The 26,355-nt window shown below is 36.9% G+C and overlaps 1 protein-coding gene across 1 annotated transcript in view; it reads right to left on the bottom strand.

Annotated features, from left to right (window-relative positions):
* SYNE1 (spectrin repeat containing nuclear envelope protein 1) overlaps positions 1–26,355 on the bottom strand; it is a 560,807-nt gene that overhangs the window by 202,661 nt on the left and 331,791 nt on the right. The window contains 8 exon segments of the mRNA XM_078155071.1: positions 458–2,612; positions 5,449–5,714; positions 10,278–10,454; positions 11,942–12,067; positions 16,111–16,257; positions 20,669–20,845; positions 25,253–25,420; positions 25,982–26,134. Coding sequence (XP_078011197.1) covers positions 458–2,612; positions 5,449–5,714; positions 10,278–10,454; positions 11,942–12,067; positions 16,111–16,257; positions 20,669–20,845; positions 25,253–25,420; positions 25,982–26,134 — 3,369 coding nt within the window.

Here is a 26,355-nt window from a genome sequence, read left to right as displayed (position 1 = left end):
TTTGTACTCAGTTCTTCATGACATCAGGCTGAGGTATCCACTATACCACCTAGCAGCTTACGATTTGGGGGAAAGTCAGTTGTATTATCATTTGGTGATATATATCATCTTTGGATTGCCAATACTATCTAGGCTTTGAAGCATGGTCTTTCCTAAATATTCAATACAAATGGTTGAAATGATGAGGGAAATTCCTTCATATTCCCATCAATAAGATAAGCGTCTTGTTGACATTCGAGGTCACATTTTGCTGTAAAAGATTTAGATTTTGTTAGGAAAGATTTGTTTTCACTCATGACCATGGGAAAAAACAAATAAAATTATTTTATCAGGGTACTTTTATGATCCATACAAAGTTTCTGAAAAGAAAGATCCACAAAAGCCTAATACATAACTGAATCCCTCAAGCTCTTCTGCGCATCCAACAACTACAGTGTGTATAACTCAATATACTGACCTGTCTGGTTCGGATGGCTTCCTGAACTTCATCATCTAGTTCAGAGAGTTCAGCAAGGGTGTTTTCTAAGTCAGCAGAAATCAGCTCCTTTGCTTTCAAGAATTTTTCCTTTTCTTTACTACTCAGTGCATTCATTATTCTCAGGCTGGACTGAACCTCTTCTTGGTGAATCTGAACCTTTCGGATTTCCTCTTGAATATTCTGAAGTTTCGTATCTAAGCATATTGTTCCATTAAGTTGTGCTTTCACATGTCTTAGCCAATCAAGTGAGCGGCAGATTTCAGTCTGGAAGTCTATGCTTTGAACCAGTCGATTTTCACACTCCATTACTGTCTCGCTAATGCCTGAAGTCAGTAATGTGAGCTCCTCTTGCCATGCCTTAACCTGCTGATTTGCCTTCCCATAAGCCATGGGGTCAACATTTGGAGAAAGATCTTCAAGGTGCCCGGTCACTCTCTTAAGAAGGATTCCTGAATCTTGAAGGCTTCCAGCCAGTGAATGATATGTTTTCAGTTTTTCTTCTGCAGGAAGAGTTTCCTCATTAACTTTGGTTTGCTCTTTCTTCACAGCTTCTAGCTGTTTCTCCAGCTGGTGGCACATTTCTTCATGTTCCTGGTAAGCATTTGTCATGTCTTCTAATAAGTTAACCCTTTGTTCTGTTTGTCTTTTCAGCTTGTGATACAAAGTAACAAGTTTGAGCATCTCATCTGGCTGCCATGGCTGACCTGTGCTACGAAAACCTTCCTTCTTTTGGTTCAGCTCATCTACTGCTGCCCCAAGACTTAAAATTTCTCCAAGAAGAACTCTACAAGCTTCTTGAAGAGACGAGGCTTCTTGTGTTGACAGATTCGTGGGGACTTTGTTCATGTTTACAAACTGGTCTTCCAGTTCACTTAGAGATTGGAAAGTCAATTCAATCAAGGAGGAATATTCTTTCCGAGCAAGGATAGCTTCTTGTACCTTGTAGAACTTATCTTTAGCCAGGGCCACAACAACATTAAATTGTTGGGGCAAAGAATTCAGCTTTTCATCGAGGTAGGAATGGTCCATCTCATTAAGTGATGGCAAGATTGCTTGTCCAGTTCTTTGGAGGGTTAGCAGAAGGTTTTCAAATTCAAGAGATTGTTCAAGAAGGCACTGGTATTTTGCCAGCTGGCCATGAAGGTTAAAACTCATCAGGTTTATTTCAGGAAATGTAATGATATCTGCTTGTTTTAGCCAATGACAAGTTTTATCAAAATCTTCCTTAAAATGCTTCCTAGAAACCAAATTCTTCTCCAGTTCTTGTAACCTTTGGCTACACTTCTGTAAAGCAGTGTCATAGATGCCCTGAAGTTCTTGAAGCTTACTTAATACTTCATTCTTTTCTTGGTCTGTTGCTTCCTTCATTAAATCACGCCCTTGAGCCCAAAGGCCAGTGACTTCATGCTGATAAGTTCTTAAGCTGGCTTGGGCACTCTTACAAGTCTTGACCTGCTTACTAACATCATCTGGCAATAGACAAATGTGCTCATGGAACATGATCTTTCTCTCATGCTGCTGAATTTGGCTGCTAGCTTGAAACACTGCCATGAAGAACTGGGTCTTCTCAGATAATGCCTTATTTAAGTGTTTTCTTCTCTGACCCACTAAATCACTGAGGCAACTGACGTGGCATTGTGCATCAGAGAGTACCTTCTGGATTAGTTGTCTTTCATTGAGGCCTAAATCAACCATCACTCTGTCAGCATCCTTAATGAGTGATTTTAAGATCATCTGTTTGGACTCCAGTTCACTGCAGATGGCAAGGTGATCCATGAGCAAATTTTGAGCTAGATCAGGGGGAGGGCTCTGCTTGAGTGCTTCAACTATTCCAGGCTGCTGTTCTTCAGCCCACTCTGTTAGTTCCTGAAATCTGGACTGTACCAAATTTAGCTCCTCTAAAGTTGTGACTGACAATTGGATTTTCCTCTTAACAAGGTCTTCAAGCTGAAACCAGCGCTGTTCAAAGTGACTTGTCTGTTCTTTGACTAACTCTTTGTCATCTAAATTCAAGTGATCTATCATTTTCTGTTTCTGGTCTTTCAAGTCTTCAATAATGTGCTTTTTTTCTTTCAATGCCAATGTTAACTTTTTCAATGACTCAAGGTGCACAGTTGTACTCTCAGCATCTGATCTGTAAATAAATTGGCACACGTATAATCAGGTAAATATGTTCATCCAGTATCTAAGAACTTTCATATTCAATTCAAATAATTTTATATTATTATTTTTCCAATTATATGTATTTAATTCTTGAAAAGTAAATAGTATAACAAATAACTTTCAACTAGGCCATTTGATAGCCGTTTGCCAAGTGTACCAAAGTTTTCCTTGATCTAGGTCAAATATGTCTCTCCAGTCTTATTTCATACTGTTCACCTTTGTGTACTCTATGGTCAGTTCAATTCAATTCAATAAATATTTGTTAAATACTTAATGTGTATAGAGCAGTGTGCTAAGCATTGACAAGGTGTAAAGTTTAGATAATACAAACTCTCTGACCACATAGAGCTTGCAAGCTAGAAAGGGGATAGGACAAAAAGACAGATAACAACAATAACAAAAAAACAGAAATTTCTGAAACAAAGTGGTTTTAAGGTCTGAAGAGGAAAACGTTGTTACCAGCCTAAACAATCAGTGAAGAGAAGTTAGAATTTGAACTGAGCTTCTAAAAAGGATGGAATTCTTTTACAAAGGTAGGAATTCAACAAATTAAGGAACAGGGAAGAAGAGCCTTCCAAATATTAGGTACAGTGTAAATAAAGGATAGAGATGTAGGAAAGTAAAGAGCAGGGTATGTTAAGGGAACTGTGAATAGTCCAAGAGTCACGAAGCGTAGTATTAAAATAGGTTTGGAAAAGCAGAATGGTGCCTAACTATAGAGATCCCCAAAGTCAAGCAGAAGAGTTTGAACTTTACCCAGTAGGCAATAGGATGCCATCACAATGTTTTGAGCAGAGAAGTGACATGACTAGATCTCCACATAAGGAATACTAGTCTGTATCAGATGAAAGGATGGAATGGAGAAGTGAGAGTGGAAGGAGGAGGAGAGAGCCTATTAAGAGGTTATTGCAGTGGTATAGATGAATGGTAATTCAGGCCTATACTAAAGTAATGTCAGTGGAAATAAAGAGGAGGTGGCATATGCAAGAAAAAGAAGAGACAGAATTCACTTGTAAGCAGTTGGAGATGAGAGATAAGAGAAATGGAAATCTCTCTATACCATATATAATCTAAATATATAATAATATGTTGTATATAACACATTTACATATATGCATATTATATATGTGTGTGTGTGTGTATATATATATATATATATACACACACACACACACACACACACACACATATATCTATATATGTATGTATATATACACATAACCCATAATGATAGCATCAAGGTTTCGATTACAGTGTTTTGCAGTGAATGGTAATGTTACTGAGAGAAATAGTGAAAACACGAAAAGAAGCGGGTTGTTTTTGTTTTCAGAGAAAGACCGTAAGTTAGTTACTATCTGTGCAAGTTCGACTGTGAGGTGTGGTTGGAACATTACAGTGGAGATGTTCTTTCCATAGCTGGAGATTCTGGTCTTGGAGGTTGGAAGAGAAGTTAAATCACCTGCATATAAGTGATACCTGAAGCTGTGTGAGAAAAGGAGGTGAGAGAATGAAGACAGGTTGACCATGAAGAATTCCTTCTACCTTTTGACAGAGAGAGGAGAGATTAGTCTAAAAGAATGAGCCATCCATTTTCAGACATAGCCAAAGTGATTTTTTTTTTGCATGACCATATTTATTTGGTATAAGGGAGGGCTTCTATTAGAGATGAAAAGATGGGGATTGAGTAGGGAGTGATAGATGCACAAAATATTCAAAATTAAAGAATGAATTTAAAGCTATAAGGAACCTCAGAGGTCTTCTATCCTAACCCTCTAATTTTACAGCTGAGGAAAATGAAGCCTAAGGAAGCTAAATGACCAAAAATTATTCAACAGAGGCAAGATTTGAACCTGCATCTTCTAACTCCAGGGTCAGTGCTCTTTCCACCATACTATTCTGTCTTCCTTTAGCGTGAGAATCTACGTAAAAGTAAACAAGAAGACTGTGAGCTGGGCATTGTACTCCTCTAGAAAGAAAGAGGAACCTAGCAGTAATAAAATTACAAGCAGCTTGTCTAGGCGATACAGGCTGAGTGAATACCTAAGCTTCATGAAAGCAAAAACTGTGTTTTATCCTCCTTTCTATACCATTATTGCTGCTGCTGCTGTTTGTCCTTCATTCTTGAAGAGGAACATGATATCAGGGAGGTTGTGCTGTGACATGAAAGTGAATTGGATTTAAGTGAGGAAGAGTTGTCTATATCATATGGTTCCTTGCAAATAGTAGCAACTTAAAAAAAACAGGTAGAATGCAGGAATACTGTTATATTAGAACTTTCCATCTCTCAATTTTAGTTAAAAAAAAAAACAAACCCCAACATGCTGTATTCTGTTGGAGGAAAATTGTAATCCTAGCTGCCAGGGAGGTTGAGGCTGGCTTTTTTTTTAAATAGCAAAATTCTTTATTTACTAAGTCGCAGCAATCCTAATTACATCAAAGCTTGGAAATAAAATTATTTGTAAGGAGTCAGTCACTGAGAAAACACACTACAGTAAGGAAAAGAAGCAAGCAAACAAACAAACAAACAAAAAGCTTGATTTGGGGAGTTCTGAGCTGCACTGGGTTAAACCAGTTGGGTTAATATGGTGAATACCTAGGTTGCTTGAAGAAGAGGGAGACAGACTAGATTAGAAACAGAGCACACCAGGACAGTAAGATCAGCCTGTAATTAACTCCTGTATTTCCTCTGGTTGAAAGCAAACAAAAATACAAAAAAGAAAGAGAATAAAAAGTTCTTATCTAGGATAAGAATTCGATTCTATTTGGTAAAACATTTCAGTTTTGTCCTGGACAAGAACCTTCTTTACCTGGCCAACTTGTCCCACTCTTTGGTAAATTTTTCTAAGAATACTTCAACCACATTCATACGATCATGGTAATCTCTTGTCCTTTGAAGATCTTCCTCTCTTTGCAAGTGCAGATTGTTGGTCTGTAGGCAGAGATCTATCCACTGGTTACTTAAATGATTTATTTCCTTGTGTTCAGGAGACTCTTGTCCTTGTGTTAGCTTATTCACCTTTTCAGTTACAGCTGTTATGGCTGCTTGTTTGGATTGGAGCTTCTTAACAAATTCCTGAAGGATAGAGAAATAAAATTAAATTTGAACACTCACTTATTAAATAAATGATTTACAGGTCCAGAAGGGCCTAAAACATTACATTTATGGAAAATAATTGAATCAAAATCATAATAGAAAATAGGATATATAAAAAGCCATATTTTTAATTAATTACTTTTAGTTTTCAACATTCACTTGCACAAGCTTTTGAGTTTTAAATTTTCTCCCCCTCCCTCCCCACCTTCTTCCTGAAGACAGTGCACGACCTGATATAGATTCTACATATACATTCCTATTAAACATTTTTTCACATTAGTCATGTCGTAAAGAAGAATTAGAACCAACAGGAGGCACCACAAGAAAGAAGAAACAAAACAAAACAGAAGAAAAAAAAGAGCAAATAGTATGCTTCAATCTGCATTCAGACTCCATAGTTCTTCCTCTGGATTTGGATATAATTTTCCATCATGAGACATTGGAGATGTCATAGATCCTTGCATTGCTGAGAAAAGCTAAGTCTATCAAAGTTAGTCACTGCACAATGTGGCTGTTACTGGGTACAATGTTCTCCTGGTTCTGCTTACTTCACTCAGCATCAGTCCATTCAAGTCTTTTCAGGTTTTTCTGAAGTCTGCCTGTTCATCATTTCTTATAGCACAATAGTATTCCATTATATTCATATACCACAACTTGTTCAGCCATTCCCCAACTGATGAGCATCCTCTCAATTTCCAATTCTTTGCCACCACAAAAATGGCTGCTATAAATATTTTTGTACATGTGTGTCCTTTTTTCTATTTTTATGATTTCTTTGAAATACAGCTGTAGAAGTGCTATTGCTGGGTCAAAGGCTATGCACATTTTTATAGCCCTTTGGGCATAGTTCCAAATTGATCTCCAAAATGGTTGGATCAGTTCACAACAACCTTTAGAAAAATCACTTTCCTTGTTAAGTGGAGGATGGATTGGAGTTGGGAGAGACATAGAGCAGGCAGATTCATAAACAGGCTCTTGCAATAGTACAGGTGTGAGGCAAGGAGGGCCTGTACCAAAGTAGCAGCAGTGTCAGAGGAGAGAAGGCAACTATGCAAGACATATTGTGAAGGTAAAATCAACAAGCAACTATTTGGATATGAGGAGTGACTGATGGAGTAGAGGAATAGTTGGTCAAACATTCAGTTCAGTTCAATTCAATTCATTTTATCAAGTGTTATTGAATCCCTACCATTTTCCAGGCACATCATACTAGATGCTGGTGATACAAAGACCAAAGAGGGAGAGGGAGTTAAGGAGGAAGATAAGGTACAACAGAATTTGGAGACAAAGAATCAAGGAAGTCAACTGAGAGTGCTCTGTGGTAGCAAAGAAACACAGTGAAGTCACTGTAAGGAAAATGCAAGGATTAGAAGGGAAATGAGTATGAAAAGCAGGACTAATTATTGCAAACTATAGATCTTTTACCCCGTTCAAGATCTCCAATGTACTGAGTGCCACTTGACACATAGTATCTAGTACCTTTGAAATAGAGATATCTCTGATTAAACTCATTAAAGCCAGACAGATAGCATCATTGACTGATAAAAATCAAAGGACATAAGATACTCTTTATCAAACATCACTAGATGCCCATTTGTCTCAGGGAATGTGATTTGTGAGATGGTAAGGATGTGGTTGGTAATTGCAAGGAATACATAAAGTGGTGTTCCTTTTCATGGTATGCTGGGTTTTTTTCCCATTAGATACTTGTCTTTTCTAATGTATAATGAAACTGAAATAGATGGTTAGAAGTAAATTAGAAATAAGAATTTTGTTGTTTAGTCATTTTTCAGTTGGACTCTTCAGGAACCCATTTGGGGTTTTCTTGGCAAAGATACTGGAATGGGGAGATAAAGACAGGGACTCATTATTTAATTGCTGTAGAAAACTCACAAAGAAACCCCTGACCAGCACAGGTTGGTACCTTTTCTGCAATTCTCTGGATTTAGAGAATTGCCTAGAGCCCTGATAGATTAAATGATTTGCCTAGGGCAGAGGTGGGGAACCTGCAGCCTTAAGGCCACATGTGGCCCTGTAGGTCTTCAAGTGTGGCCCTTTGAATCCAAACTTTACAGAACAAATCCTCTTAATAAAAGGATCTGTTCTTGTAAAACTTGGACTCAGTCAAAAATCCACCCTCAGGAACCTAGAAGGCCACATGTGGCCTTGAGGCCACAGGTTCTCCACCTCTGGCTAAGGTAACAAAGCCAAGATGGGGCAAGGTATAAGGCTGGATCCTAGGTCTTCATGGCTCCAAGGCTAGCTCTCTATCCCCTATACCATGCTGCCTGTCTAGGAGAATATTATAATGAGTAAATATGGTGTGTGTGTAGCAGTGCTAAATGCTGCAGAAATTTCAGAACATGAAGAATAAACTTGATACTATCACATTTATTTGTGGGCTGATCTCTCTGAGCAACACTCATGTTGCCCATTCTTCTGCATTCTAAAGTCAATAGCCATCTTTCTGAAATGCATGAATTTTAGTGGTAATAAGTGGCAGACAAGAAAAACAGTGAAGTCCTATGTAGAGTAGGCAGAAGGAGGACAATATGTGTGAAAAGCAGAACTATTTGGCCGTGCAAGCTACAGATTTTGCCCATTCCATTCTCCAAGATCTCCAAGGCAGACTTATTTGTACAAAGAGCCATTTGACAGACTGTTACTAGACACCAGACCACATCAGCCCACAAATTACTCTATGTAAATTTTTTCCCCTATGAAGCATTAGTAGAAGAAAACAACATAGATTATATATTAGTAACAATCGCAAAAAATAAAGTTTTATTGCTATCCTTTGTAGAGATTTTAGTGTATGCATTTGAGAAAATATTTTTTTATTCTCCATTATGTTTTGGCAGTTCAAAACAATGTCCAGGGTTTATGTAAAGATGCTTATTAGTTATAAAATCTTTGGGAAAATAACAGAGGAAGGATATTTAGATCCATATAATTACCTTCTAATTCATACAAATTGATATAAATTGATCAGAATAATTTTGTCTTACATTTTAATCACAATGCAGGTTCCACTTCCAGGAGCCAAGATGGCAGAGTAAGAAGTAAGTCTCTCTTACCCTCCCCTACCAACCTCTGAAAGCACAGAAAATATTGCCCAGGAAAAACCCTGGAACAGCTGAACCAGAAGAAAGATGGGATGCAGCAGTACAGTAGCCTAGGTAGCTTGAGGGATTAATGAGAAAGGCCCCTCTTGCCCTGGGGGAAGTGGAGCATTACAGAACTGGGAGGTGTCCCAGCAAGCTAGTGGAAAGCCCCACTTCAGCATACCAGGAGGAGATCCTGAAATCCAGGTAGTGGAGCAGGCAAACATCAACACCTGGACTCCTGAGCACCTCAGTGAGAGTGAGGGTGACGGAACTGGTGGAAACCAGCTCAGAAAACCACCAGGTGACTCGGTATTCTACAGCAGTCTCCCAGCCTCAGCAAAACTCTGTGAAGCACTCCAAGTGGCCCCAGGCACATAACCATCCTGCAACATCTATCTGAAAGGAGCTGAAGAAAGCAGGGAAGGAAAAGCAGGCAACAACATCCAGGGGCCAGACTACCCAATCTTACCCCTAGAGTTCCAGTGTTACTGATTCCAGCTCAACACAAGGTAAGCTGCCAGAACCCCACAGCCTCCAGCTGTCAACATCGGAGGCCACAGCACACAAATCCAGTGACCAGGCCCAAGGCTCCCAACACAAGAAGCTTGGGTCAGTGCCCTCTGCTCCCCAGCAGGAGAGCTCAATCTCTTTAAAGGTCAGGAAATAAGCAAACACCATGAGCAAAAAGAAATGTACCATAGATTCATATTATGAGAAGAGTGAAGATGAAGGCAGAAATTCTGAAGAGGACAACATTGCCAACAAACTCATATCTAAAACCTCAAAACGAGGTATTGATTGATCTGAAGCCCAAAAAGCCTTCTTAGAAGAGCTCAAGAAGGATTTTAAAAGTCAAATGAGAGAGGTAGAAGAGTCCTTAAAAAATACAATTGGCCAACTAGAAAAAAAGTGCACTGAAGAAAACAAGTCCGTAAAAAATATCACAATGTAGGTTATTAAGATTAAAATAAGACTATATCAACTCTACAACTGAAAGAGTAAGTAAAGAAAGAGACTAAATGTGATAGGTGGAGTTCTCTGGCTACTCGTTACAGGCCAAGAATTACATGTCAGTTTCTCTTTAGTTGAACGTAAAAAATGAAACGAAATAATGTGTTCCTATTTCATCATACTTTCTTAATTTCCTAAGGATTAATTACCAACACTTTCAGAGAGATCTGTGGTATAGTAGAAAGGGACTTGGATTTGAAATCAGAAAACTTTGGTTTGCATAATGGTTCCACTAGTAAATTAATCTCTTTGGATCTCAGTTTTCTCATCTGTAAAATGAAAACTGAAGGTATTGGACAATATGATCTCTATGGTCTCTTCCAGCTCTAATCCAATGAGAGTATGAACATATGAATGCATATTCTCCTTTCAACCATGTCAGCAACCTCTATAATATCTTACAGAAAAAAAAATGACTATTTACCTTTACTTGGGAAACCATGTTTTGTGCAATATTTAGCTCCAATTCAGCCTGCCTCCTTTTCATATTCTGCAGCTGTTGATCTGCATCCTGGAAATAGATCCAAAGCTCTGCCTTCATCTGTTTAATCTCTTCCCAGCCCTGAGTTAAACTCTGTGAGTTTGTTATCTTCTGTTCAATCTAAAAGAAAAAAAAAACAAGCAGGTGAAGAAAAACAATTATATAAAGATTTTCACATGTTATAAAGCATTCTGTCAGACAGCCCACTCTCAAAATAAAATCTGGGTAGACACAAAGTTATACAAAGAATTTGATTAAAATCCTCTCCTTGGAAATGTTCAAGAAAAAGTGAAGATATATGGTGAAGATGTAGATAATTCCCTTAAACTTCTTAAAGAGGCCATTGGAATCTGCTCAGATTGTCATCTACACATCCCACTGAAACAAAGTATTGCATCTTGCTGCAATACCTTATCATGTCATCTATCTATCATCCTTTGTTATACATATTCAATATGGGGGGAAAGCAGGGGTTGGAGAGCAGGAGTAATGCTTTCCAGATGCAAATAGGTCATCACTTCTGACCTGATTCGAAGAGATTTCACCTGCTTGTCAAGTAAACAGCAGGATGCTATTAAGATCTGGGTCTCCAGAAGGCTTTACTTAAGTGGCTCATTATATTTAGCTGGTCCATTTTTTTTTAACATTCTCCTGAAGCTCTGATAAGTTTTCATTATTGTGGATTGGATCAGAAGGCATCTTGTAGATTACATAGATTTGCATATTTTCTAATTCTGGCATGCCTATTCAATTTTAATGAGATTTCAGGACTCTGGAGTGAATTAGAGAGGTCTTTAAAATACTCTTTAGTTTGAGTATTCTAGTCACAAAAAATATTAACATGAAGGTTAATAATGAAATTTATGTGGTTGATGTTTTGTATATATATATATATATATATATATATATATATATATATATTTTTAGTGAAAATTTAGTTGCTTTTGAAAACAATAGCATTTCGTTTAATACATCCCTTCTGCCAAAGATGGCTATGGTTTGAAATCTTTCAAAGATCCTTGAAATAAGAATTCTAGAACTATTTTCCCTGGTGATAAAGATACAACAGAAACAGTGAGACAACAGAAAAAACTTAATACAGATTTTTTGTAAAAGCTATTTTTGATTCCGTATGACACCTGAAAACAATGAGAGTAACATTACTAAAGCAATAGAGCTAGCCATCCAGCCAATTACCTGTGGTCCATTTAACAGTTTTTCTTTAAAGGTAACATATGCAACATAAATCAAATATTAGTAACCATTTTATCCCTGAACACTAACAAAATGACTAAATAGGAAAAGGCAGAAATGGAGAAAGAAATAGAAGAATGAAGGATGGCCAAATTTAAAAAAAAAAAAGAACTAAAGGTGATATAAATTCTGAGAAGTGGCAGATTGCTACTAGTTCCCAGGTGTCCCTCACTGGATGCAACGTGGTGGGTTACTCATGCTTGCCTGAACTTTTTAACCTCAAAGCAAATACATCTTTGTCATTAGGATAACTCTAAGTCAAAATAAGACACACGTAGAAAGGTAGTTTCTTTAAAACCCATAACATGTAAATGACTTCAAAAACAATTGTAAAACTTATAATTATGTTGTACCGTTTGCTTTGTCTGTTGGATGTCCTTTGCTGTAGTCTTCACTGATGAGTTGGACAAATCACACATTGAACACAGAAGGTCTAAGTAGGTTCTGGCTTGCTCCTGAAGAGCTCTGAAATGTTTCACCTGAAAAGGCAAGTGTCAGAGTGATAGAAAGATATGTCTGTTTATTCTGTCTCTGACCATCCACCTCCTTCTTTCTCCTGCCCTCTCTGCTGCTCTCACCCTCCCTCTCCCCTCCCATTGTCTCTGTTCCAAAGGCAACTTATCTCCAGTTTGAATGACTTTAAATGCCAAAGGGAGTTCCTTGTACTTGATCTTGTAGTTAATAAAGAACCTCTACTATTAACTGAGAACCTCCACAGTTAACTGAGTAGTAATGTGACATAGTCAAACCTGTCCTTTTGGAAAATCATTGCTAGAGTTTTACATGTTTTTCTGGAATTTTCACCTGATCTGACATCTCCTTTAGTTATTGTCCTTTCCTCCTTTTCATGGCTATATTTCTTTAAAGCATGCCACAATTGGTACCTACTTTTCCTGTCTTCTCCTTTGATTCTATCCCTTTCATAGTCTGGCTTCTGACCTTATTATCCAACTGAAACTTCTCTGTCAGAAGTTAACAATGAACTTTTAATTGCCAAATCTAATGGTCTATTCTTGATCCTCATTGTTTCTGACCTTGCTGAAACTTCTGACACTGTTCATCACTCTGTTCTGATCATTCTCTCCTCTTTAGGTTCTCCTGACACTGTTTTTTCCTGGTTCTCCTAATTGTTTGACCTCTCCTTATCAATCTCCTTTGAATATCCTCCTACAGCTCATTAAGGCTCTTCCTGGGCCCTCTTGTCTTCTCTTTCTATACTAACTTGTTGATCTTATTACCTCCCATGGGTTTAATGATCATCTCTACGCAGATAATTTTCAGACCTATATATCTAGCTCTGATTTATCATCTCATATCACCAACTGTCTATTGGACATATCAAACTGTATGTCCAAAGTCAACCTAACTCAACATATAAAAAAAATAACTCATTATCTCTCCTCTCAAAATTTCCCCAATTCCAAATGTTCCTCTTACTGTCAAGAGCAGCATCATTCAACCAGTCATACAGGCTTGCAACTTCAGTGTCATCCATGACTTCTCACTCTCTCCCAATCCAATCTGTTCCCAAGTCCCACACCCTAATGCAAGCCTTTATCACATAACACATCTACATTATCACAACAGTCTTCTAGTTGACCAGGAGTCTCAAATTTGATTCTCCCCTCCCCCCATCCTCCCACCTGATTCCATCATCAACTCAGCTGAAAAAGTGTTCTTAAAGCAGAGGTCTGACCATCACACTTCCCTCAATAAACTTCAGTGGCACCCTGTCATATCTAGGATCAAATATTAAATTCTCCATTTGGCTTTTAAAGCCCTTTACAACCATGGTCCTCTCACCTTTCCAGTCTGCTTAAATTTTGCTTGTCTCCATTTTCTTTACATTCCAATCTTTTTTGTTGTTCCTCATACATAAGAATCCATTTTTTTGATGCTATGCATTTTCACTGGTTGTCCCTACGCCTGAAATGTTCTTTCCTTACATCTGCCTCCCAGCTTCCTTCAAGACTCAATTCTTTCCCTTCCCAGTCCATTCCTCTCCAACAACGCTAGTGCTTTTCCTCTAAAAGTAGCTCCCATTTATAACATATGCTCTTGCATGTTGTTAATTGCATATTGTCTTTACCATTAGAAGGTGAATTCCTTGAGGGTAGAGACCATGTTTTTGCTTTTATTTATACTCCCAGTACTTAGAATAGTGCCCAGCATACATAATAAGTTCTTAATAAATGCTTCTTGACTGACTGGAGGATAGATAGGAGTGGGAAAGACTTAAAGTAGAGAGACCAATTAGAAGAGTCTTGAAATAGTCCAGTTAAGAGGTGATAAAGGCCTGAACTAGTGTTGTGACTGAGTAAATAAAAGTGGATAGGTATATGTATACGTGTGCACACACACACACACACACACATGCACACACGCACGCACATACGCACGGGATATTTTAGATAAAGCAATAGCTAGGTTTGTTAAATGATTAGATATATAGAGTGAGGGAGTTGCAATGAGAAGCTAAAGTTGACACTGAGGTTACAAACCTGCATAATTAGAAGGATGGTGCTATTATTAATAGCAATAGGGAAATTAAGAAGAGGGGTGAGTTTGGGAGAAAAACAATTAGTTCTGTTTTGTACATTTTGAATTTGAGATACTTATGGGATATCTGGTTCAAAATGTCCAATAGGCAGTTCACAATGCAGGAGTCGAGAACAGGAGAGTGACAAAGATTGGATATACAGCTTATGATTTGGCTGCTTAAAGGGGATAACAATCTATGGGAGATAATGGGATAATGAGATATTCTCCTTTAGAGAATATAAGTATAAAACAAGAAGATAATACAAGGTACAGCACTATGGCTCACCTATAGTTAATGGGCATGACACAGATGAGGATCTGGCAAAGGAAATGAAGGACAACAAAGAGAGAAGAGTCATAAAGAGATTTCCTTTCCTTTCATCATTACCTAGCCTGAATCATTATTATTTAGTATCTTTGTTTCATGAATTTATAATAACTACACGATGTTCATCCATATCTGGAACAATATTAGTTTTACAATCAAATTCTTCTAAAATGTGAAGTTTTGATTGGGTGAATTACAGGGAAAAACCAAGTTATTTTAAATTCTGCTCATATACACAAAACAAAATGAAGCAAAAAGAAAATCAAAAACAACAAAACAAAAAAAAAGACCTGGCTAAGTCATGCAGTGACAACTGTTCAAGTCTGGTGGTAAGCCAAGGAATTCTTCCCAAATAATTTTTCACTATATAAATTGCACAGGCACAAGTTATCTGCTTCAATTCTTGTTATTATTATTCTAGGGATATTTTTAAAATCCTGGGGGAGGATATGAGGATAGAATCTGTTACATTATTTTCATAGGAAAAAAAAAACTTCAGCTGGATGCCAGCAAGAATGAATGTAATTATAAGTCAGTCAATCAACTAGCATTTATTAAACACCTGTTATGTGCCAGGCACTGCACTGAGGAGGCAAAGAAAGGCAAAAGACAACCCCTGCTCTCAAGGAGATTACAGTCTAATGAGGGAAACATGTTAAAAAAAACCCTATGTTTTAACTATGTTAACTATGTTAAAACATGTTAAAAACTATATACAAACAAGGTATGCACAGGATAAAATTGGAGATAATCAATAGAAAGAAGGCATCAGCATTGAGAGGAAAGGACTCTTGCAGAAGGTGGGAAGCACCCAATAAAAAAAGCTAGAAATTGGAAAATAGACTGTTGTGCAAGGAAAAGTGGGGAGGCCAATGTCGCTGAATGTCAGAACATTTTGGGGGCCAAGGTGTAATATGTAGAAAGACTGGAATGGCAGGAAGGGGCCAGATTATGGAGAGTTTTATAATCCAAACATAGGATTTTATGTTTGATTTTGGAGGCAATAGGGAGCCCCTGGTGTTGACTGAAGACATGGTAAGACTTGTGTTTTAGGAAGATTCAGTTAACAGCTAATCATGGGATGGACTGGAGCAAGGAGAGACTTAAGCCAAGGAAATCATTTAAAGGCTACTACAATGGCCCATGCATGAGGTGATGAGGTCCTGCACCCGGCTAGTAGTGTCAAAGGAGAGAAGTGGGAGAAATGTGGTGAAAGCAGAATCAACAGGATTTGAAAAGTAATTAGATATGAATAATAAGAGAGAATGAGGAGTTGAGTATGACATGTAGGTTGTAGGCTCAGATGACTGGGAGGATAGTGGCACCTTCACTAGTAAAAGGAAATTAGGGGTTGAGGAGAAGGGTGGGGTGAGAAGGGGAAGGTAATAAATTCAGTTTTAGATATTAAAAATTTAAGATGTTTAACAGAACTCATTTGATTTATCACATAGGCAGTTGGAGATGCAGGATTAGGTCAGGAGAGAGGTTGAAATAATATAGAGGGAGGGAAAAAAAGGGCCCAGGATAGAACCTTGTGGACATCCAGTTAATGGGCATGACCTTGATGAAGATGCAGAAAAGGAGAATGAGAAGAACCCATTCAATAGGTAATGGGTTTCTCTTTTTCAGATTACTTAAATAAGTATTTATTACCTGCTTAACTGTCTCTGCTCTGCTCAAAGGTGGATGAGGGCTTGGCTTTAAATCTGGTTGAACTGCACCAAGCCATGCCTGGCATTGCTGCAAGGTATCTTGCCTGCTGACATATTTCTGAAGCTCATGTTCCAAGCTCTGGTAAACCTAAGACAAAATAAGAGAAAAAAATAGAATGTAAGCATCTTGAGAGTATACACTGTCTTGCTTTTGCAAGTATATCCTCCTGTGACAGGCATATTAGCAAGTTCTAAAAATATAACATTGATTGATTTCTTGATTTACTGAGGTTTTAAGAGCTAAAATAATTATAGTTTGTTGGAATTAAGCAGAATGATTAAATATGAACTGTCTTCACTTCTAACCTTGTTAAAGTGTCTTTAAATTACACAAATTTATAAGCATGTCTTTTGTTTTTCAGATTAGATTTTGTCTCTGTTAGTGCAAAAATGCTTGCTGAGCTTTTGCTGAAGAACCAATGAGAAGAAAGTGTATTCTACCTGCTTAGGAAACTTTGGAGCACTTTATGCTATAGCAACAAATTACCCCAGAAAATACCAAACTGAACCCATTTCTTTCTCATTTTCTGTCCATACATAGCAACATGATATAGAAGTATAATGGTAAATAAGTAGAATTAGAAATACAGAAATTCAGAGTTGGGAGGGATTTGAGAAGCTAGTTAGTATACCCATTCATGTACTTATTCCTTCCCCAACATTCCTGATAGGTAGTTGCCAGTGTTTTGCTTTCTTGGTGAGAGGGAACTTACTATTTTACAGCATAGTCCTACCCCATTCCATATTCTATATCCGATGGTCAAGAAGTTCTTCTCCATACTGACCTGAAATTAGCCTCCCTATAACTTCCACTGATTGATCTCCACTCTATACTCCAAAACAACCCTGCATAGAACCACGTCTTCCTCTTAACAATTCTTCAGTTATTTTAGGAGAGTAATCAAGATTCCACTTTTTTCCCCTCTTCTCCTTAATAAGCACCTCCAATTTCTCCACTTGTTCCTTATGTAACATAGTTTCTAGATCTCTTACCATCATGGTTATACTGCACAGGATACAGACCTCTCTGTTAATGTTCTTCCCAAAATATGATGGTGATGTTTAGAAATGACAGAGAATTCCAGATATGATATGACTAGTACATGGTAGAATGAATTAATTACCTCACTTGTTCTGGACACTATACTTCCATTAAGGTAACCCTAATAACCACACCAGCCTTTTAACAACTATGGCACACTATTGTTTCTAGTTGAACTGTACACAACTAAAAATCTCAGGCCTTTTTCCACATGAGATGTGGTCAAATTAGGTCTCCCCAAATCTTGTGCTTACATGGATTTTTTTTAACCTGAATAAGGAAATTTACAGTTATCTCCACTAAATTTAATCTCCCTGTTTTCAAAATATTATTCTAACTGGTCAAATATAATTTTAAATCTTGATCCTGTCATTCAATTTATTAGCTTTACATCTTAGTTTTATAATATGCACAAGTTTTATATATATGCTTTCTTTGATTTTATCCAAGTTGCTGATAAATGTATCCAACAGAACAAGGCCATAGAATATTGTTATATGCCAGTGAAATCTTCTTTATAGATTAACATCAATGTATGAATTTAAACCCTCAGAGGATAATTTCTCAGGCAGTTGTACAGGGATTTACTTAATTTTACTATCATTCAGGCTGCGTGAAGGACTTGTTCAAATGCTTTGTCAAGGGTCTTTCAACAACTGACATATAAACTTATTCTTGAGAAGAAGGCAATGTGTCCTGAAAGGATACAACATAGGTAGAAAGGGGAAATAACTGGAGAATCCCTCAATTGTCCTCCAATTGCTACTATGCTCTGTTTTCACTTCCCCACACTCTTAGGTCACTCAAAAAAACTGTCTCATTCTGCAGCAAGGAGGCAGCTGTGATCAGTGTAAATGATATAAATTCAGAGTCTGAATACTTAAAAGGCAAAACCTGGCTTGCCACTGACTGACTCAGGCTAGTCACTTAAAATTTCTTGGCCTCAGTTTCCTCATCTGTAAAATAAAAGTTGGAGTAGATGACTTCTAAGTTGCCTTCCAGCTCTATTAGCTATGATCCTAAAGACAGTAGCAGAAAAATCCCAACATAAATGCCAATAATATTAATGGCTCCCTGAAGTTTAAATATGTTCTGCAGAGTTCTATGTTAATTCCTTCCACTGGGAAGAAAAATTATCTTGCTCTTTTTTATTGTACTAAAACTTTCTGAAATCAAGATAGATTAAATCTATGGTATTCTACTGTCTTAATAACCTACTGACCTATTTTGAAAAGGAGTTATGGCAAGTGTTTAGCAAGCATCACATCCTTCCCCAGATTCTCAGACACCACACATTTGACTGTCCATTTTAGAACTTTCCTAACATGGTACAATGGATAGAGTGCTGGGTCTAGAGTCAGTAAGACTCATCTTCCTGAGTTCAAATCCAGCTTCAGACCTTACTAGCTGTGTGACCCTGGGCAAGTCACTTATGCCTGTTTGCCTCAGTTCCCTCATCTGTCAAATGACCTAAAAAAGGCAATGGCAAACCACTCCAGTACGTCTGCCAAGAAAACCCCACATGGGTTCATGGAAAGGCAGACACAACTGAAATGACTTAACAGCGACAACAAAACAACATCCACATTCAAGAATATTAGTTTAGGGGGCAGCTAGGTGGTGCAGTGGATAGAGCACCAGTCCTGGATTTGGAGGACCTGAGTTCAAATCTGACCTCAGACACTTGACACTTACTAGATGTATGACCCTGGGCAAGTCACTTAACCCCCATTGCCCAACAATAACAACAACAACAACAACAAAAAAAGAGTATTAGTTCATAGAATTTACACTTTTGTCCTATATCAAAATCAGGGCAGCACTTATATACTTCAAGCCTTCTTACACTCCATATCTTAGGGACATGCAAACTTTTTCAAGAACCCAAGATCTAAATTTGGGACCAATGACTTGAATTTATTTAAAATGACTACAGCCTTTAACTATCACCTCACGTCTTTAAAGTCTGAATTTCCTCTTTGCTATCAACATTCTGTCCTTTCTCATTTGAGAAACATGTTCTGTATTATAGATGTCAGATACACCAATAATTACATCTTCTTTCTACTGATCTGTTGAATTCCACAAACATCAGACCTATCTTGTCCTTATTCTCTTATTCTGAATAGCTGAAGTCCTTTCTGTTGTCTTTCATAGAGGACTCTCTTCATGTTATCATTAGAAATTTATGCCACTCTTTCAATAAAGCTTCCTATGCTTTTGCCTTCATAAGTTATCTTTTCTTTTTCTTTTTTCATTTTAATTATTCAGGATTGTATAGTGAGGATTTCATTACTTTTATCATTGACTATAAAAAAGGTAATGCAGTCAGATTGTTGTGAATGAATCATAATGTAGTCTCTCTCTCTCTCAGAATTACTTCATCCTTTAACTGTATTATATTTTGAAGTATTACACAAAAGTATCACACTTTTTCCATTTTCTTACTTCTATTTTCTTCCAAGGTTCTTATCACTTTTGCAAAACCAACCATTCTTCCTCCTTGGTCTTCCAAATAAAAAGAAGAAGAAGAGGAAGAGGAAGAAAGAGAAGAAGGAGAAGAAGGAGGAGAAGGAGGAGGAGGAGGAAATTAGGTGAAGGGCCTCCTTTTGAAGTTTTGTTTTTCTTTATTTTTTCCTCTTTTTAAGGAACTGGTTTTATGATTTCATTGGCTTAGGGAGCTTGCAATGAGGAATTTCCTCTAGCTATATAGATTGGCTCCCATCTTTTCAACTATATATCTTCAAAGTTTTAGATGAATTTAGGTAAATTGAATCTATTATCTTTGGTAAGACATTCAGACTTACAATGCATTTATTTTTATTTTTGTGTAAGTAAAAATAATAAACTTATCTTTCTAAATTTTGATTTTTAAAAAGTCTAATCTATCTGACATTTTAAATATTTATTTTCAAAGCATTCATGGAGTCGGTTTTTAAAGAAATACTCATCAATGTTATGTACAAAATTATACTTGATGTACCTATTAGTTTTATGTAGTACAATTTTTGCTATATATTTCAATTATAAAATAATGAATTATTATTTTTAAATGATGTAAAGAGCTACTATTTCAATGCTGAAATGGAAGAACTAGGAGGCACAATGTACATATGTATATATACATATATATGTACACATACATATATACATATATAGTGTAAATACATACACACACATGCATACATGCTTCAAAACCAACCAATAAACTCAGTGAGGGAAAGTAAGAGCAGTTAAACTAGAAGTCAGAATCTCATTATCCAGGCAATTCAGCCAAAAAGCCAATCCATTAGCCATGTCAACACCATACTGTGTAGTCTGACTTCTTGCCTTCAGGCTGGATTCATACCAAAAGTGTCCCAAAGACATAAAAGTCTATCCTATTTTAAAGTCACTAGATTTCAGTCCTCTCTCAATAATTCATAATATTTATATAAAGTCACTCTGATAAACTTACCCTTTGTGCAGTACTGCAGATAGCAGAGTAACTATCCTTTGTGCCCTGTAAATGAGCTTGTACATTTTGTTTAAGCTTGGCTTGAAGCTGGTCTGCACAATGACTGATCAGATGATCCCCTTTAGTTTTCAGATCGTTCAAACGGTCTTCAAACCCTGCAATCTCTTCCATCATAGCCTAGGAATAAAATAAAATAAATAAATGTTCCTGTGAGGATTTCCAGATGCTATTCTTTTTTTTTTTTAAACAAGAGAGTAATTTTTATTATTGTCTATAGAACATAAAGGAGAAATAAAATTCAAAAATCACTTGAAGTTTTTTCACTTAGTATATGCTGTAAGAAATGGTGATATCAGTGGCAGAAATTCGAGAGCTGAAATTGGAAGCTGAATTTGACATAGGAGTTGATGAATACAATTTTAGCTATAGAATTGTAGAATGTTTAAGTTGTAAGGAACCTTACAGATTATTTAGCCCAACATTCTCTCTAGGCAGACTAGAGAGCTTTAGGGATTTATCTAAGGTCTTGAAATAACTAGCAAAGGATCAATCAATCAGTAAAACTTACGTGCCTACTATGTGGGAAACACTGGGGATAAAAAAAAAAGATCAAATAATCTCTGCCCTCAAGGAGCTCATAATCTAATAGAGGAGAAAACAAACAAATATATACAAACAAGCTATACACGGGATAAATAAGAGATGAGAGGGAAAGCACTAGACTTAAGAAGGGTTGGGAAGGGCTTCCTATAGAAGACAAGATTTTAGCTGAGACTTAAGGGAAGCAAGTGAAGCCTGTGAGTGGAGATGAGAAGGTAAAGAATTCCAGGCAAGGGGACAGCCAGTGAAAATGTGTGAAGCTGAGAGATGGAGTGTCTTGTTTCAAAACAGCAAGGAGGCCAGTGTCATGGAATTGAAGAGGATGTGGCAAATAATAAAGTGTAAAAAAAAGGCTAGAAAGGTTGGGCTAGCTTATAAAGAGTTTTTAGTACCAAGCAGAGGATTTTGTATTTAATCCTTGAGGCAACAGGGAGCCACTGGAGCTTATTGAGTTTGCGTGTGTGGGTGACATAGTTGGACCTATACTTTAGGAAAATCACTTTAGTGGCTGAATGAAGGATGGATAGGATTGGGGTGAAACAGGAGGCAGGCAGTGGGCTATTGCGATAGTCCAGGTGTGAGGTGAAGGCCTGCACCAGAGTGGTGGAAGCGTTAGAGGAGAAAAGGGGACATATTCAAGAAATGTTACAAAGGTGAAATCGACATGCAGTGGGAGCTGATGAGATCACTAAGGGAAGTTGTATAGAGGGTCCAGGACAGATTCCTGTGTGACATCTATGGTGAGAGGGCATGAACTGGATGAAGATTCAGCAAAGGGGACAGAAAAGGGGCAATCAGATTGGTAGGAGGAGAACCAGGAAACAGTGGTGTCTAAAAGACATAGAGAGAAGAGAGTATGAAGAAGGGAAAATGATCAACAGTATTAAAAGCTGCAGAGGGGGCAAAGTGAATAAGGATAGAAAAAAGTTCATAGTACTTGTTAACTAAGAGATCACTGGTAATTTTAGAGGGAGCAGTTTTGATGGAATGATAAAGTCAGAAACCAGATTATAAGAGGTTTAGAAGACAGTGAGAAAAAAAAGAAAGTAGAGGTATCTACTGTAGATTGCCTTTTTTTCCAAGGTGGCTTCCAATTCATTTTTTTTATTTGTTTTTTGCTTTTTTAAAAATTTTATTTTCATTTATCAACAATCACTTCCATAAGCTTTGCAGTTTTAAATTTTTCTCCCCCTCGCTCCTCACCTTCCTCCCCAGATGGTGCACAATCTGATATAGGCTATACATATACATTACTATTAAACATATTTTTATATTAATGATGTTGTAAGAATTAGAACCAATAAGAGAAACCATGAGAAAGAGGAAACAAGACAGAAGAAAAAAAATACCAAATAGTATGCTTCGATCTGCATTCAAACTTCATAGTTCTTTCTTTGGATGTGGATAGCATTTTTCATCATGAGGCCTTTGGAGATGTCTTAGATCCCTGCATTGCTGAGAAGGGTTAAGTCTATCAATATTAGTCATCACATTAGCTACAATGTGGCTGTTACCATGTATAATGTTCTCCTGGTTCTGCTCACTTCACTCAGCATCAGACCATACAAATCTTTCCAGGTTTCTCTGAAGTCTGCCTGCTCATCATTTCTTATAGCACAATAGTATTCCATTACAATCACATACCACAACTCGTTTAGCCATTCCGCAATTGATGGGCATCCTCTCAATTTCCAATTCTTTGCCACCACAGAAAGAGCTGCTATGAATATTTTTGTACATGTGTGTCCTTTTTCCATTTTTATGATTTCTTTGGGATACATCCCTAGAAGTACTGTTGCTGGAACAAAGGCTATGCACAGTTTTATAACCCTTTGGGCATAGTTTCAAATTGCTCTCCATAATTGTTGGATCATTTCACAACTCCACCAACAATGCATGAGTGTTCTAATGTTCCCACATCTCCAACATTTACCATTTTCCTATTCTGTCACATTGGCCAATCTGATAGGTGTGATGTGGTACCTCAGAGTTGTTTTGATTTGCATTTCTCTAATCAATAGTGATTTAGAGCATTTTTTCATATGACTATAGATGGCTTTAATTTCTTCATCTGAGAACTGCTTGTTCATATCCTTTGACCATTTATTAATTGAGGAATAACTTGTATTCTTCAGAGACATTGGTTGTAAAAATTCTTTCTCAATTTTCTACTTTCCTTCTAATCTTGGTTCATTGGCTTTGTTTGTATAAAAACTTTTCAATTTAATAAAATCAAAGTTATCTATTTTGCATTTTATAATGTTCTCTATCTCTTGTGTGGTTATGAAGTCTTCTGTTATTTCTTGCTCTCCCAGTTTGCTTACAGTATCAGCCTTTATATTCAGATGCTTTTCTTCTCAATGATAAATGGCATCACATTTACACCCTGCACCTAATAACCTAGATTATTAAATTTGAGTGGAAAGTAGGTATTAAAGCAAATTCACTTTTTCAGGCACTAATAAATAATTCTCTAAAGGAAATGAGCCGCCTTTAGGGCTTAATTGACTTCTGGAGAGTCAAAAGATCTTAGAGAACTATGTCCAATGCCTTCAATTGCTGCTTCCTACCAAGGGAAATAAAAGATGTCTATTCTTATATCATTGTCATTTAACACTAATTCATTTTAAAGTTACTTTTACTCTACTGAAAAGTTTTGTATCTCATATTCAATGTAATATTGAGTATTTTATCAATCTCAAATTCAGCAAACATTTATTAGACTTAGTATATACAATCCACTGGGAATACAAAATCCAACCCTTTCTCCTCAGAAAACTTACAGTCTAGAAGAGGGGATAAATCGAGTAAATAGATAAGAACAATAGGAAGTAGAAGAGGATAAAAGTGAAGTGCTAAACAAAATTTTGGAGGGCAAAATTCAGTCAGAAGGATTAAAGAAAAACTACAAGAGATGATATCTGAGTGGGGAATGACATGAAGAGAAAATGTCAACAGGTTAAAATAGAAGTGAATTGCAGATATGAGGGAGAATATATGTAAAGGCACAGAGGTGAGAGAGGGCATGGTGACCTAATAGGAAAATTAATAGTTCAGTTTATTAAAGTAGAGTCTATGAAGTGAAGATAGGTTGGAATCAGATCTTGGAGGTCTCAAAATACCAGCTTAATATGAGTGTAGTATCACAATTATATTTGTGTCTTAAGAATTTTATTTCAGCAGCTATTTGAAATAAGTATTGGAGAAGAAAGAGATTGGAGGCAGGGAGACCAGTTAAGATACTAATAAAATAATTTAGTTAAGAAATAAAGGTAGATGAACTAGTGGAGTGCTGGTATGAGTGGAAAGGAGATAAACTCAGATAATGCAAGTAAAATTGACAGATTAAAATGAGAAAGAAGATGAGGGAGAGGGAAGAGTTAAAGATAACTGTAAGGTTTTGATCCTATGTAATGAAAAACTGCTCATGACATCCAGTGAATTAGGCAATGGTGCCTTGGAAATAAAGAGACTCATTCTGAATTATTCAATGCATTACAGAAAATTATATATTTTTTCTAGATCTGAAACTTCATTAGAATGACATCTGACAAGTTCTGACATTTATTTTAACATAAATGAGTTTATCTAGAGCTGACAGCAATGTAGAAGTATGATAGGCATAGGACTTAGCTTGGCTTGGGTTCAAAATCTACCTGCTAGCCATGTGATTTTAAGTTAAACAGTAAGACAAAAAAGAAAGAAAGAAAGAAAGAAAGAAAGAAAGAAAGAAAGAAAGAAAGAAAGAAAGAAAGAAAGAAAGAAAGAAAGAAAGAAAGAAAGAAAGAAAGAAAGCAGCAAAAACAAAACCCAAATGGCCTCAGTTTTTACATTTTTAAAATTAACAAATTGGACCACCCACTCTCTACAGTGATCTGAACCTACTGACCTGTGTTTGCTTTACTAAAAAGGAATTACAACAGAAATGTCTACATAAAATCATTGAAGAAATTCTCATCCCATCTGCCCACATGCCAGTTATACCTTGTGGCTGGCCAGCTGCTGGGTGATTGTTTCTAAGCTGCTCATCTCCATGAGGTCTGGTGTTACCAGCCTGCCAGACATCTGTAACAGCCACTTTTCCACTTCCTGAAGCTCATTATTATACTCTTCATGTTCTTTCACTTTTACCTCCAGGCTCATCACATGCTCCTGTTGATTCCAAATGACAAAACATTAGAGATGAGCACAAAGAGAGAAATACTTGACATTATATTACATTTGTAAATGTGTCCTACTTCTTAGATTGAGTAATATGCATATACGTATATAAAATGGGCAGCTAGGTGGCTCAGTGAATAGTGTGCTGGCTTGGAATCAAGAAGACCTAAATTCAAACCCAACCTCAGAAACTTCCTAGTTGGGTGACCTTCCGCAAGTCACTTAACTTCTCTTTGCCACTGAGGAAGGAAATAGCAAACCACTGGAGTATTTTGCCAAGGAAACCTAATGAACCGAGGTCCACAGGTTCAGGGAGAGTCAGACACAACTGAAATGACTCAATGACAACTATAAAATGACAGCCAACTCACTTAGTCATAGGAAAATTGTACACTTAATACATTTCACTTTAGTTATCTGCATACAAGGACATCAGAGAAGAAAGAAAACTAAGCCTTCACTATCCTAAAATATGTCCCTTAATAAAAATGGGAGTTGCTTTTCCTAGTAAATAACATGATAATGTATGATAGTTTTCCTGTTCTCTCTTACCTTCCCTGCATTGCAAAGGTCCTGGTAATCAGTTTGAAGTTTCTGAATTTTATCCTTTAAAGTAACATCTGGTACCAGTTCCAGAAGGGCTTCTCCTTTTTCATTTATAGATTTTACTGATGGCTCATGAGATAGCACCATCTGTTGGATTGACTTGATGTGCAAAAAGAACAAAGAAGGCAAAGTGAATACACATACACACACAAGTATGTGTATACATTATCTATCTATCTATCTATCTATCTATCTATCTATCTATCTATCTATTTATATGGCATAGAGGGTGCTTAAATAATTTTAAAGAAAAGTCTCATTCTCTTTAAGGATCATTCTTTATATCTATATCTACTGATCTATTGCTGTATTTCAATATA

The sequence above is a fragment of the Phascolarctos cinereus genome, unplaced genomic scaffold (assembly GCF_003287225.1).
Source record: "Phascolarctos cinereus isolate Bilbo 61053 unplaced genomic scaffold, phaCin_HiC Scaffold_5;HRSCAF=322, whole genome shotgun sequence".
Taxonomy (NCBI): domain Eukaryota; kingdom Metazoa; phylum Chordata; class Mammalia; order Diprotodontia; family Phascolarctidae; genus Phascolarctos; species Phascolarctos cinereus.
The sequence above is the reverse complement of the archived record's forward strand: the minus strand, read 5'-3'. Positions and strand labels throughout refer to the sequence as shown.